Source organism: Monodon monoceros, unplaced genomic scaffold (genome assembly GCF_005190385.1).
Source record: "Monodon monoceros isolate NGI ecotype Baffin Bay Population unplaced genomic scaffold, NGI_Narwhal_1 Super_Scaffold_3, whole genome shotgun sequence".
Lineage (NCBI taxonomy): Eukaryota > Metazoa > Chordata > Mammalia > Artiodactyla > Monodontidae > Monodon > Monodon monoceros.
This window is the reverse complement of record NW_021703780.1, coordinates 66,992,541-67,007,508: the sequence shown is the minus strand read 5'-3', so window position 1 is coordinate 67,007,508 and position 14,968 is coordinate 66,992,541. Positions and strand designations below refer to the sequence as shown.

Sequence of the window (14,968 nt, the reverse complement as noted above, 5' to 3'; positions counted from 1 at the left end):
CACGTGATTTATTGACTACTGTATTGAAAGCAGAAAACAGAAAGGTTGTAAGTGTATTGATTGTTTACCCTGTGATCTCCTGCCTGACTGGGTTGCTGCCCAGGAACATGGATTGTACCGCATATCACTAGCCAGGGAAAAGATCAAAATTCAAAGTATGGTTTCTGCTGAATGCATATTGCTCTTGCATCATTGTTAAGTGGAAATATCGTTAAGTCGAACCACTGTAAATTGGGGACCATCTGTAGTTTACTTGCAGTTTAAGAATCCAACAAGGAATTCTATAATTTGTTGCTCACATGAATGCAAGTTCATTGGAACATGCAGTATCACAGTACTGTCTACAGACTGTTGTCCCCTTAGAACATGTCCATGGTTTTTAAAACAATTGCTGTTTCTAAAAAAAGTACAATTGAGGAAGCACCTTTTGTTACCAATTTTGCAATCTGCCACATTTGTTTTCTTCTTAAATTTGAAGGAAACTAATCCTCACATTTTACTGACCTTAGGAATTATCTCATTATTTTGTTGTGTTTTCTTGATGCAGAATACCATCCTCAAGGACTGTCCATGAGGGTCTGAAGAATCAGGAGCTGAGCTCCACAGACTCAGGTATAAGTGCATGCAATCTTAGGGAAAAGACGACCTTTAGCTTCTTTTAATGGACTATATCTAAAAATAACTTATTAAACAATACCTTTGATTTATGGGATGTAGCTTTATAGAGGGGTCTCTTAATTGTGATTTTAAAGAGTTATAATTGTCTAAGATATATTTAGTTTAATAATTATCTTTAGGCTGGTATTTCTGTCCATTATAAATGGACATTATAATATTTTAGCCATTATTTACTGATCACTTGTCAGTGTTAAAGGCTCTGGAGGTCAATATATCATCCCTGAGTTTAAATAAAGAAACTTAGGCTTTTCAGATCGTGCTCTTTTTTTAAACTGGGTGGTTGAGAGATAGATATTTATTCTTCTTTAAAACCTTTTTATGATATACACACTTCGTATATATATTTTGCAATTTAAAAAAAAAAAACAAAAAACACTGAAAAACAGATTGTTCCAGAGGCAATGCCTGATAAATTAGACAAGGATCCTTGCTGGAGGCCCAAGCCTTTTGACCAGGGCTCCTTGGAACTACTCTTGACACCACTTTGCTGGTTGTATAATGCTTAGCATCTTGGCTCTGTGTGTTTTAGCACAGATTAGGCATTTGGGTGGTATTTAGTAAATGCCTAGAAAAGAAAGGAAACCAAAGCTCAAAGAGGTCACACAGCTTACAGTAGAAGGGTCAGAAATGGAACTCAAATTTTTCTCAAGTTCAAAACCTGCACTTTTGTCTCTTCTACCCACTGCCTTTTCATAACATCATTTATACATAGAGGATCAGGGCTGCATGAGTCCTTATTTTTGACATGTTACTGACCGTTCTAATGCCTACTGAAACTAAAGAATTAAGACATTAATATCTCATGTGACCACAGCCAAAATGTGTTTGCTTTGGGTTTTGTCATATGTCAAGTTACCTTGGAAACAGAGCCTGAGACTCTGATATTTGCATGCAGGAGTTTCATTGGGGAGTGCTTTTTGAAACACTCCTGGGAAGGGTAAAAGATGCAGGACTGGGCAGAGGGAGAAGTTGAGTCACAGTGCAGTTGTAACAGAGGTCTCTTCCAGTCCCACAGGGAGCCTTGGAGTTGGTATAGCCACTGAGTGTCCCTCAGTGGTGTGTCCCTAGAGGTGTGGTGGCCACACCCTTGTACTCCCTCCTTGGTCAGTTATTGGAAGTGAGCTGCTTCTCCCTCCCCACCTCACAAAGGGTGGGACCTTGGGCAAGGTAGCTCTCTCCTACTGAGGGACAGTTCTGGACTGAGAGATATTCCAGGATAGACTCACAACTGAGAGCTGTAAACTCCCAACATTCCCAGCAGCAGGGAGCATCCCCTGAGGGGATCTGGGTGACAGAGTTCAAATGGAGAAGTGGGCACCGACATGCTGACCACTGTGGTAAGACTGGGTTCTTAATTAGAGAATGAACACTATGTACTTCAGGGTGCTATCAACACTGGGCAGTGTACACGCTCGTTTCCTTTTGATTAACAGGGCAGTGTCCATCAGAAGAGCTTTCTTTGCTTTATATGAAAATGGAAAATGGTTTAGTGTCCTTGAATTTTTTTACATTTAGTAGCTGAATTGCCAACTACTCATATGAGGGAATTAAAAAAACCTTATATTGGAGTACAGTATTCATACAGAAAAATAGTTGAAGAGAAGGGTCTCTAGGCCTAGTTATACCCCGTAATACCTAAAGAATTTAGAGATGTGGCCACAGAATGCTTTTATCCCTCTGAGGAATCACAGTGATGGGTGGGCTCCCACATCACCAAACGCTACCAGCATACTAGTTTGGTAGTTTTAAGGGGACAAACTATACTTCTGGATAATATTCACCATCACTGTCTAGAAATATTCTAGAATCGATTATTGAGTCATTGATCTTCAGGAATCATCATGAGTTCTTGAAGTAAATCCTCCACTTCCTGTAGTGATAGATGCGTGGGGCTCTGGAACAATGTTGCATTAACCAGGAGTTAATCTGCAGTAAGAATGTTGTTGATCTCAGCAGAGTGATAGCTCTGTAATAGACTTGTTTTAAGTATAAGGTATTTCACACTCAGACAGTATGTTAAACTCCAAAATAAGTTAAGTGCTGACTGTATGTAATGGTGGATATGCTGGGTTTTTTCTTCAGTAATTCAGCTTTGGAAACATAGGGTAGAAAACTATTCTGTTCTGAATATTTGTTTCTCTTCATTTCTCAGTTATGATTAATGGAAAATATTGCTGTCCAAAGATATACTTCAACCACCGTTGCTTCTCAGGGCCATATCTTAACAAAGGAAGGATCGCTGAGCTGCCTCAGTGTGTGGGACCCGGGAATTGTGTCCTGGTCCTCAGAGAGGTAAGGTTCCTGCCTAGAGTAAAAGAATTTAAGAAATTTCACAGCAGTCTGGTAGACTCATTCAGACAAGGATCAGCGTGCTGTAGGTGTGACAACTCTAGGTTTTATCAAAAGTGACTCAGTTTTCTCATGTATTGGACAGTGAACTAGGCACATAATTATTTTTGCTCCATAGGAAACATTCACCTAAGCAGTTCTTCACGTGGCAGGTTCACCTCTGTCAGTGTAGAAAGGTCTTCTGTCAGAGACCACGTGAGGACCATGCAGGAGTGAACATGAGAGTAGTCTAACCAGAGAGGCTGTGTGGTATTAACCTGGGACCGTGATAGAACTACATACACATCTGCTGGACTTGAGCTTCCTAGGCAGGGTGCTGCACTGTGGGTAAGAGATGTGAGGGTTCCAAACCTGTCAGCCCTTAGGGTGGTGAGGCTGTGTCTGGGGAGGCCGGAGCTTCTGTGTGTACCATGACTAGGAAGGGATTTGGAAGCAAATGCTAGAGTAATTTTAAATTTGTGGTGCCTATTTCTTCCTGACCATAATGTTTAGAATATTTAAGAGGGTCTCATTACTGTCTTATTTGCAACTTTGGTCAACTGTCATATCTTCAGTATTATTATTTTGTTAATGTTTGTCAATTAATATGACTAGAATTAATCGCCTAGGTGACATGCTAGGGAGTAGCAAGGTTCTAATCATCTGCTTTTCTCCTCCCCAACCCATATTTCTGCTTTAAAAATGGAGCACAGGTCCTCACTTTACTGATCAATGCAGCCTATAAACCCAGTCGTGTCCTTCGGGAGCTGCAGCTGGACAAAGACTCTGTGTGGCATGGATGTGGGGAAGTCCTCAAGGCCAAGTGAGTAGGCTCCCCTGCCTTTTATTCCTTTTTTTTTTTTTTTTTTTTGCTGCATTAGGGGTCTTCGTTGCTGCATGCGGGCTTTCTCTAGTTGTGGCTAGCAGGGGCTACTCTTTGTTGCGGTGCGTGGGCTTTGCGTCGTGGTGGCTTCTCTTGTTGCAGAGCACAGGCTCTAGGCGCACAGGCTTCAGTAGTTGTGGCTTGTGGGCTCAGTAGTTGTGGCTCGTGGGCTCCAGAGTGCAGGCTCAGTAGTTGTGGCGCACAGGCTTAGTTGCTCCGAGGCATATGGGATCTTCCCGGACCAGGGCTTGAACCTGTGTCCCCTGCATTGGCAGGCAGATTCTTAACCACTGTGCCACCAGGGAAGCCCCCCTCTGCCCTTTATTCTTAATCATGCTTAACAGGTCACAGAATTGATTTCTTCCATGGATAATATTAGGGTACTTACGTTCCCTTGGGCAGTGCTTCTTCAACTATTTGTGGTAAAGGACCAGGTTTGTTTTCTTTTTTAAGTTGCTATCCTATTATACTTTTATAAAATATGGTAAAAATGAGTTACAAAAATATGGAATTCAAAAGACATACAATGCAGGAACAGCTTTTTTGTTACTAGATTTAAGAGCCATAAAATTACTTTTGCAAGTTACTGTGAAAGTTTATAAAACATTTGCTCTTGTTTTCTGACTTCATCTTGTCATGGATGGGTAACAGTTGGCAGGTTATATTGGTCCGTGGACCATACTCGTGGAACCACTACTCTAGGATCAAGGAAGACTTAATGAAAGTCACTGTTTTTTTAGTGGTTAGTGTAGAAGTTATTTGAAAACCTTAAACTTAGGAACAGAAAGCGGGGACCTTACTTTGCTAATTTAAAAAGTCAGCTTTTAGTTGTCATAGCTTGCTAGATTATAAATTTAAGTACAATATAAATTCCTCATTGTTTTCAGAGTCCTCAAACTGTAAAGGACATAGAATATTCTAAGAAGCAAAAATATTTTTCAGGTCTGTTAATATACTTGATTTTTCTCTGTAATCAATAGCCCAATAAACTTGGTATCTGATGTCTTCCAATGGCAGATACAAAGGCAAGAGTTACCGAGCTACTGTCGAGATAGTGAAAACAGCAGATCGGGTGACTGAATTCTGCCGGCAAACCTGTATCAAACTGGAGTGCTGTCCTAATCTCTTTGGTCCACGGATGGTTCTGGATAAGTGTTCAGAGAACTGCTCTGTACTTACAAAGACTAAATATAGTGAGTCAAATTTTTTAAATTTGCTAACTGTAGCAGCTGACCATATCTCATATCCTAGAAGGTTTTTATTTTGCAGACATTCAGATATAGCAGAGGTATGCAAACTTTTTCTATAAAGAGCCAGATAATAATATTTTAGGCTACGGGTCATAGGATCTCTTTTGCATATTCTTTTTGTTTTGTTTTAATTTTTTAAAAGAACACTTTTAAAGATGTAAATACTATTTTTAGCTTGTGGGCCATACCAAAACAGGCCATGGGTCACATTTGGCCTACAGGCCCTAGTTTGCCAACCTTTATGTACAGAGTGTATATAAATTAACTGTTGCATCTAATAGGATATGGAATCTGTTTATACAGTCTGCATGTATTTATTACGGGTCCACTGTGTGCTGCCACTGTTCTAGCACTGGGATACAAATGTAAAGAAAACAATTCCTTTCCTCATTGAGTTTACATCTTAATGTGAGAGATAGATAATAAACAAGTGAACAAATAGAGGGAAGTACTATGGAGAAAAATGAAGCAAAATAAGCAAAGTAGGAGAGTGAGGAAGGCTAGCAGGTGGGGTGCTGTTCATACAGGTGGCCAAGGAAGTGAAGGAAGCAGGAGAGCTAGCTGTGCAGACATTGGGGTGAGAGTGCTGGGCAGGAGGCAGGAGTATGTCATAACAATACCTGCTGCCTCTCATTGTTTATCTTCTCTTTTGTGAAACGGCAAAAAAAAAAAAAAAGCATTCAGAATGAAATGTTTAATTTGGAGTCTTGTCAAGGCATTGTTACCCAAACACAAAATTCTGATCCTACTTTTCCTTAAATCCCGCAAGCCCTGATGTCACTTAAGAGGATTAATACAGAGGTGGATTTTACCTTGTTAAACTTGAAGATTTCTTTTAGGGGGTCTCTAATTTTGGGCCTCTTAAACTTTATCATGTGTGCAAATTCTGAGGATCTTGTTAAAATAGAGGTTCTGGTTCATCATGCCTGTGGGTATGTGGGGCCTAAGTGTCTGCATTTCCAACGAGTTCCCAGATGCTGGTGATGCTGCTGATCCAAGGTCCATATTTAGCATGACAAGTTTTCTAATTAGTATATGAATCACAAAATCATATGAGAGTATCTAACCTAGTTTCTACTTATATTTATTGGATTATAAACTCCTTAAGAGCAGGGTTTGTCTAACTTATTATTATTGTGTCAGATTCAGCACAGTAAATTGCAATGATTATTAGTGGCCAAGTGAAATGTACTGTTCATATAAGCACACGTATAAGTACACCAATTTGAGCCTTTGGATGTATGTGGATTATGTTATGCTTTTTGTCTTGAATTTATTTTTCACAATGATATAATTGAAATTAGCCTAGATTTTAGGACTCTTTATAATTTTTCCCAATTAGTAATTTGAATGATATCAAATGGATTTATATCCTTTAGTATTCATTTTTTGCAAAAAATTACATTATATTTTGATATTACTTTAATATGTAACTCAGAGCTAAACTATGTATATTTCATTTTTGGAATTGTCTCTATATTCTAAAATTTATATGAAAATACAAAGGACCTAAAATAGTCAAAACAATCCTGAAAAAGAAGAGTAAAGTTGGAGGGCTTACTCTATCTGACTTCAAGTTTTACCATAAACTATAGTAATCAAAAGTGGGGTATTGATGAAAGAATAGTCAAATAGAGTGATGGGACAGAATAGAGGGTCTAGAAATAGAGACAAACTTGTATAGTTAAAGAATTTTCAACAAAAATGATAAATTTAATGGGAAAGGAATTTCTTTCAACAAATGGCACTGGTACAATTGGATATCCAAATCGAAAATGCAAAAACAGAGCTCCTTGGCTCCACCTCACTATATACAAAAATTTATTCAAGGTAATTAATCATAGACCTAATGTAAAAGCTAAACTATAAAGCTTCTAGAAGAGAACAAAAGAGGTATCCTGAAGATCTTGAGCTAGGCAAAGGTTACTTAGAGAGGACACAGAATTCACTAACCTGAAGGAAAAACTAATACATTAAACATTACCGAAATTAAAACTTTTGCTCTCGGGCTTCCCTGGTGGCACAGTGGTTGAGAGTCCGCCTGCCGATGCAGGGGACACGGGTTCGTGCCCCGGTCCGGGAAGATCCCACATGCCGCGGAGTGGCTGGGCCCGTGAGCCATGGCCGCTGAGCCTGCGCACCTGGAGCCTGTGCTCCGCAGCGGGAGAGGCCACAACAGTGAGAGGCCCGCGTACCGCAAAAAAAAAAACTTTTGCTCTCTTAATAATACTATTTATAAAAAGGAAAAGACAATCCACAGTCTGGAGAAAATATTCCTGTTTATTTGTTTGTTTTGGCATCCCTGAGGGCGCACAGATGAGAAGATATTCTTAATACATATATCCAACAAAGAACTTGTCTCCAGAATATATTAAAAACTCTCACAACTCAATAAAAAGAGGAGTTTTGAAACTAGAGAAAGCTGGTAGTTGTACAACATTGTGACTACACTAATACCACTAAATTGTACATTTTTGTATGTTTAGTTGTTTGTTATGTGACTTTTACCTCAATTTAAAAATAAATAAATAAAAAGAGAAACAAGATGATCTGGTATTCGATAGTGGTGATGGCTGCACAACAGTGTATTCATTCATAGTCTGTGTCTAAAGACTGCTGAATATGTACAAATGACGGATTTTACGTTATGTGAATTATATCTCAGTAAAAAAATTAAATAAACAGAGAAAACCATTTTAAAAAGTGAATAAAAGACTTGAATAAACGCTTCACCAAAAAAAGATACGCACACGGCCAATAAGTAAATGAAAATGTGCTCAGTAGCATTAGTTGTCAAGGAAGTGCAGATTTAAACTACGATAAGAAATTACTATATATCCACTAGATTGGCTAAAATGAAAATTACTAACAATCCCACATGTTGGCAGAGGTGTACAGAGCAGCTACATCTCTCGTACATTGCTGGTGGAGTGTAAAATTATATAACCCTTTTGGAAAACTGTTAGCAGCCTCTTTAAAGGTAATCGTATGTCTACCATATGATCCAACAATTCCATTCCTAGGTATTTACCCAAGGAAGATGAAAACATTGCCCACTAAAAGCCTTGTACAAGAATGTTCACTACAACTTAATAATTGCCAAAATCTGGAAACAACCAGGGGCCCATCAGCAGGAGAATAGATAAACTGGTATATTCATACAATGGAATGCTCTTCATCAATATGAAGAAATGAACTACTCATACACACAACATAGATGAAACCCAAAAACATTATGCTGGGACTTCCCTGGTGGCGCAGTGGTTAAGAAGCCAATCCGCCTGCCCTAGAGCCCGTGCGCCACAACCACTGAAGCCCGTGTGCTCTAGGGCCCGTGTGCCATAACTACTGAGCCCACGTGCTGCAACTACTGAAGCCTGTGCGCCTAGAGCCCATGCTCCACAGCAAGAGAAGCCACCGCAATGAGAAGCCCGTGCAACTAAGAGTAATCCCCGCTCACCACAACTAGAGAAAGTCCACGTGCAGCAACGAAGACCCAATGCAGCCAAAGATAAAAAAAAAAAGTTAAGGGCTTCCCTGGTGACGCAGTGGTTGAGAGTCCGCCTGCCAATGCAGGGGACACGGGTTCGTGCCCCGGTCCAGGAGGGTCCCGTGTGCCGCGGAGCGGCTAGGCCCGTGAGCCATGGCCGCTGAGCCTGCGCGTCCGGAGCCTGTCCTCTGCAACGGGAGAGGCCACAGCAGTGAGAGGCCTGCGTACCGCAAAAAAAAAAAAAAAAAAAGTTAAAATTAAAAAAAAAAACACTTAAAAAAAATTATACTGAGTGAAAGAAGCCTTGTTGGAAAAAGTATTTACTGAATGATTCCTTAGATGAGGCAAAACTAGTCTATAGTGATGGAAATTAGAATAGTGATTACTTCTGGTGAGGGGGACTAACTAGGAAGTGACCCTGGAAACTTTCTAGGTTAATGGAGATATTCTGTATCTTATTAGGGGGAGGATTATTCAGGTTTATGCATTTGTCAGTTACTAATCAAACTGTATATTCAGAGTCTGTAGTCAAGATTATTCCATTGTATGGAATTTAACCTTAATCAAATACACTGTACCCATGTTGTGCTATGCTAGTGGAATCTCTTGTGGTTTGAGGTACACAAAAATAATGAAGCTACTTCATTTTTCTTTGTCATTCACATTTAGCACACTACTATGGAAAGAAGAAAAATAAAAGAATTGGGAGGCCACCTGGTGGGCATAGTAACTTAGCATGTGCCCTGAAAAAAGCGAGTAAGAGGAGAAAGAGGCGAAAAAATGTTTTTGTTCATAAGAAGAAACGCTCCTCTGCATCTGTTGATAATACCCCAGCGGGCTCTCCCCAGGTACGAGATCTGTGATGTACCTGTAATGTCTAGAAGCCAAGAGATCCCTGGTTTACAATACAGACAGAAGGAATACCTGCAGGTCTTTCTATTCGGATCTCCGGCCAATGGAAGATGGTCTCGTGGTCCAGGAACTGATTTGTCCTGAATTTCAATGAGACTTCTCTCCTTGTCCTCTAGGGAAGTGGAGGTGAAGATGAGGATGACCCAGATGAAGGGGATGATGATTCCCTAAGTGAGGGCAGTACATCTGAGCAACAGGATGAGCTACAGGAAGAGTCAGAAATGTCAGAAAAAAAATCTTGCTCCTCCTCTCCCACCCAAAGTGAGATATCCACATCACTGCCTCCAGACAGACAGAGAAGAAAAAGAGAGCTTCGCACTTTTTCATTTTCTGATGATGAGAATAAACCTCCTTCACCAAAGGTACCCGTTTTAAAACTACAGTCTTTTTTTCTCTCTTGACAATTTCCCTCTAGAATCTAACCGTTAATGATGTTGGTGTTACACTTATTTCACTATGGCTTCAGTTGAATTTCCTGTGTCTTTTTTAAAAACATCCCAAATTCAGTGATTTACTTGCATTTCAAGGATTATTTGGAGATCAGCTGCTTATCAGGAGGAAAGTCTCTCTCAGAATGGCTGCTTGTTTTAAGTAAAAAAAAGTTTCATTGGTAGTTTATTAGTAACTTGTCATTTAGTTTAGGGAAAACTGCCTTTTGATATTTTTCATAATATATATGGTTTTGTAGTAATAAATTATCTTTTTGGTTCTGATTAAACCATTTTGTTTGGTCGATTCATACATGCGTATTAACACATACATGCATTATAAGAATGGCAGTTAAGTTAGTGTTTTAAAACTGGATTGCTTTTTAAATATAGTCTGTGAACAGAAGTGGTTAAAAACGATTTATCCTGATAATTTAGTTAAGCCTTCTCTTATTGGAAATACCAGCCCGTCTACTTCTGCACCCTGCCAGAGAGTGACCTGAAATAAACCAAGGAACAAGTAGAAGATTTTAAAACTATTCTTCTCTGTTAAATTGTCCAAATTATTTGTGCTGAAACTTTGAGATGAATTCTTGTCTGTAAATATTTCTTATTATAAAAGACAAACATTTCCTGATTACCTAATGTGTATGGACCTTTGCCATCCTTGCTGGGAGAAATCATGTCCTAAAACCACTTTAAATCCTGCCTTAAAGGGTTATGACTTTATGTAGAGACTTTCTTAGAATGAAATAGCTCTAACACCATTTGGTTTGCTTTTGTTGTGGGGAATGAAGGAAATAAGGATTGAAGTTTCTGAAAGGCTTCACCTGGACAGTAACCCCCTGAAGTGGAGTGTGGCGGATGTTGTGCGGTTCATCAGATCCACCGACTGTGCTCCGCTAGCAAGAATATTCCTAGACCAGGTAATCACAAAGACCTTGAGGTTTTAGTAATGTATCTCTTTAGCAGAGGTCTGTGGAGGTAATAGCAATTTATTTACAAGTCTAAGGAAAAATATTTCTATCCAAAACAAACAAAAAATTATTTCCCTTCTCAGGAGTAGAACTATGATAAAAAGTTACTTATCTGACTGCCTCCATAGTTGAAGCAGATTATTACTGCATTCTCATTTTTCCTAAGAGTTTGTTTCCATCCCCTATTAAATAGCTTAAAATTACGCATGCTATACTTAATTATCCTCCTCTTTTCCAAAATAATGATCTGCTTGTTTTAAAAAATAATTAACATCTATAATGTGTTAGGCTCTAACAGAAATAGTCTGTGGCCTTAAATATTGAAATAAATTTTGCTTTGATAATTGTGGAGATTCAAAACTGAACATCTTTGAAAAGCTGGTCAGGCTTTTATGAATGTTACAGAGTAGGAAAACATTGCAGTTTATAGGTAATATTTTCTTTCAGATTTAGAAAGAGTCCTCTAAAAAGATATTTCTTCTGGCACATTTAGTTGCCGGTTACTGTTAGGCTAGTTAATTTACTGGATTTCTGCAGAGCAGAATGGATTCTTACCCTTGGTAAAACTTTTATTACACATTCTTTTTTTTTTTTAATTTATTTGGCTGTGTTGGGTCTTAGTTGCGGCATGCAGGCTTCTGTCTAGTTGCGGCACACGGGCTCTCTAGTTGTGACAGACAGGCTCAGTAGTTGTGGCACACGGGCTGCAGAGCGTGTGGGCTCAGTAGTTGCAGTGCCTAGGCTTAGTTGCCCCACAGCATGTGAGATCTTAGTTCCCCGACCAGGGATTGAACCCACGTCCCCTTCATTGGAAGGCAGATTCTTAACCACTGGACTACCAGGGAAGTCCCCTTTATTACTAATTCTGAAGATTGATTAGTATGGAGGACTGTGAGAGGCATTTAAAAGGAAGTGTGTGATACTTATTTAAAGGGAAAAAGTGATGAAAGGAAAAGCACAGGGACTTTTGATTTTGACAAAGCAAAGTGAACCAGGGCTGTAATGGTCGAGCTGCCACTCATGCACATCACAGATGATTTGTATTTTATGCTTTAACAGGAAATTGATGGGCAGGCCCTGTTGCTCCTTACCCTTCCCACCGTTCAAGAGTGCATGGACTTAAAACTGGGCCCTGCCATCAAACTTTGCCATCACATAGAGAGGATCAAGTTTGCTTTTTATGAACAGTTTGCCAACTGAGAAGGACAACCAAAGTGAGCTGTATCTTTGAAGCACAAATGCAGCAAATCCTTCGCCCTGCTCTACAAGTGGAGCTGAAATAGTCCTGGGGCTCTGGGCCCTGCAGGTGTCGGCTTGCTCTCTTTGCACTTTCAGGGAAGAAGGACCCACACTGAGTAAGCAAAAACTGCACAGAAGTGGCTCTCCTGCCAGTGAAAATGTGGGCATCTCTTGTTCAGCAGATTGCAGTTTTAAAAAAATAAAGGTTGTGAAGAAAAGACTCCTATAGAAGAATAAGCATTTCCACTGGTGTGGCCTGAAAACAAAGAATAATCTAGGTTGCTGGAAAGCACCCTTTTGGTTTTCTTTTTGTTCTTTCTGTTCCTTCCCATTGTAGATTGAACTTTGTTCTCTGCTTTCTCTTTCTTGGAAAGAGAGAACATAGCTTTAAGTCAGCACTGATTTGGGACTGTGCCTAAGGCACATCAGTGCTTCATTGTCATTGTGTTTTTTAAGCTTTTTTAAATTAAAACAGTTCATTTTGGGGATGATTATGTGGCTCTAGGGTTTTGAATGTACAGTCACACTTTGATCCATTTTAAAATCTATTCTTAGGAGTTCCTTTGTTTACTACCTCTGTTGATAATTGAGCTTATAGCCATGTATGAGGTTGTTTTAATGATACCATTTTTAAGCTACATGAACACTAAAACTATGACAGAGTTGGAGGAAAAAAAAACACTGTTTGCTTTCTTAAAAATAATGTGTGGCACTTAACACCAATTCCTTAACTGACTGATCTAAGAGCTCTACTGTCATTGTTTTGCATCTTGACCCAGGTTGGGCTGCCTGTTTCAAGTAGTTCAAAGATTGTTGCTATTTCAGTTGAATTGCTTTCTCCCTGTTAGTTCTCAGAGGGACTTCAGAGGCTTTTATTTTGTGTTTACTTTTCTCTATAGTTGTTTGTCTTTTATTTTGAGAGTCCTCACTTTGGGTAAAAATCAGTAAGTGTTCCCTGGACCCACAGTAAAGCCCATTTCCCCATCTTTCTCGGTGTCTCCAGGCAGATAGTGTAGAAGCACAACAGAGAAAATAAGTTTTAGGAGGGGTGATGCAGAGCATGGCATTTCCATCACAGTATGTCCTCAGTGGCTGGATAAAGAGTGAGAGATGGTTAAGGATTCTAGAAACGTCTTTGCCTAGTCACGTTTACTCTTTCTTTGGTTAAACCTTTAAATTGAATGTATTCTACGGTCAATTCCCACTCAATAACTCAAGTTTCCTTTTAGGTGTTTCTTTTGACCCAGCTCAAGTTGGTATTAAACAGGCAAATTTTCACTTATGATTGCACTGTTAGCTATTATAGAATAATAGCATTTGCTGTACTGTTCCAACCATGTGGAATGAGGAAAGATACATAGGTTGCTTCCTTTAAATGGTTTGCTTTGCTGAGTGTGTGTGTGTGTGTGTGTGTGTGTGTGTGTGTTTTAATTATCCTAGTTACCTGCAAATATATAACCTAATCATTCCTCTTGAAGATTTGAAAATGTTTTAAAACTACAAACTGGGTAAATTCTAAACAGTTATACAAATATACGGTAATTTTATTACAAATTTAAACTGATTGTGATTTTTTCCTTTTCTTCCCCCGCTGCCCCACGTGTTTTTATGGACCTTGGCAAACATTTGTAATCTGAATCTTCTCTTCATTGGATAATGTATGAACCACCTTAACTCAGGCCCTCCAACCAAACCATATATTAAAGCATCAACTCTTTGCTTAGGTTACTACCAGATATACCTGGAAAGACGCTTCATTTAAGTAGAAGTTAATATGTCTGAACTTATTGGAGATATAGTTTTTAAAGTTTTGATTCATTCTATGCCCCTGGAAGAGAAGCATATATATGATGCTTGGGAACAGTTAGCATTAAGTAGATAGAGTTTCGGCGGGAGGGGGGTGGGGGTGGGGGTGGGGGAGGCGGGTATCTTGCATAATAAAATTTCCTGAGAGCTCAGCAGTCAAGGCACTAAGGCAAAGAGTTCCTTGAAGAAGATCAATGAAACAAAAGAAGTCTGGAACTAATTAACATTGTTGTCTTATTTAGGAAAATGAGATTTTCTATAAGAGAGAATTTACCAAATGCAACAGTGAATTTGTTATATTGTCTCCCTCTTGACTTCTTCAGAAACCATAGAATTTAAAACACCTGCCTTCACAGGTGAGGGGGCAAAGCCCCTGCAGGATGAAACACACGCCCCTAAGTAGTAGTCTCTGATCAGGTAGAGTCGGGCCCCAGCCAGCTTGTCTATTTATGCCATGATTATTCAAGCTCAACTTTCTCCCAGAGAGAAGCTGACTCTAAATTAGACAAGTAAGTAGGGTTTCCTACTTACTATTCCTACCTACTTCCTATTTTTTGCATTCTCATACCAAGATAATAGTTTATCAGGCAACTACATTAAAGAAGTATTATATACCCCCAGTCCCTATCCCTGGCTGTCACAGAAGAGAGGATAATTGTTTGGGAATTTGGCACAGGGCTTTTTTTTTTTTTTTAAGTATAAACTTTAGACTCCATTTGCCTCATAATGTGGCTGGAGCTGGACTGGCCAGCAGTGACAGTCTGATTGTCGTGATTCTAAAACATATATTCAGCCTGATAACAGCTCACCATGTTGGGGTAAAATGTTTGTTATGTTGCAATAGGTATATGAACTTTGGTTTTTAAAGATACCAACCTCTTAAATCTGTGCGAGGTACATTAGGAGGGACTGCATTTGTCTAAATTTCACCTTCAGCTGGCTCCATAGCCTCCCTAAGGTCAGGAAGTTTTCCAGGA

The 14,968-nt window shown here is 39.3% G+C and overlaps 1 protein-coding gene across 3 annotated transcripts in view; it reads left to right on the top strand.

Moving 5' to 3' along the window:
- Positions 1 to 13,931, top strand: part of SFMBT1 (Scm like with four mbt domains 1) — a 132,535-nt gene extending 118,604 nt beyond the window's left edge. For 2 of the 3 annotated variants that reach the window (XM_029242392.1, XM_029242394.1), the window contains exons 14-21: positions 548 to 612; positions 2,831 to 2,970; positions 3,720 to 3,829; positions 4,907 to 5,082; positions 9,299 to 9,477; positions 9,658 to 9,903; positions 10,767 to 10,895; positions 12,006 to 13,931. In XM_029242392.1, the coding sequence (XP_029098225.1) occupies positions 548 to 612; positions 2,831 to 2,970; positions 3,720 to 3,829; positions 4,907 to 5,082; positions 9,299 to 9,477; positions 9,658 to 9,903; positions 10,767 to 10,895; positions 12,006 to 12,146 (1,186 nt within the window). In that variant the 3' untranslated portion in view covers positions 12,147 to 13,931. The remainder of the gene's footprint in view (positions 1 to 547; positions 613 to 2,830; positions 2,971 to 3,719; positions 3,830 to 4,906; positions 5,083 to 9,298; positions 9,478 to 9,657; positions 9,904 to 10,766; positions 10,896 to 12,005) is intronic. The other variant, XM_029242391.1, reaches the window with a different exon arrangement.
- Positions 13,932 to 14,968: the final 1,037 nt, after the last annotated feature.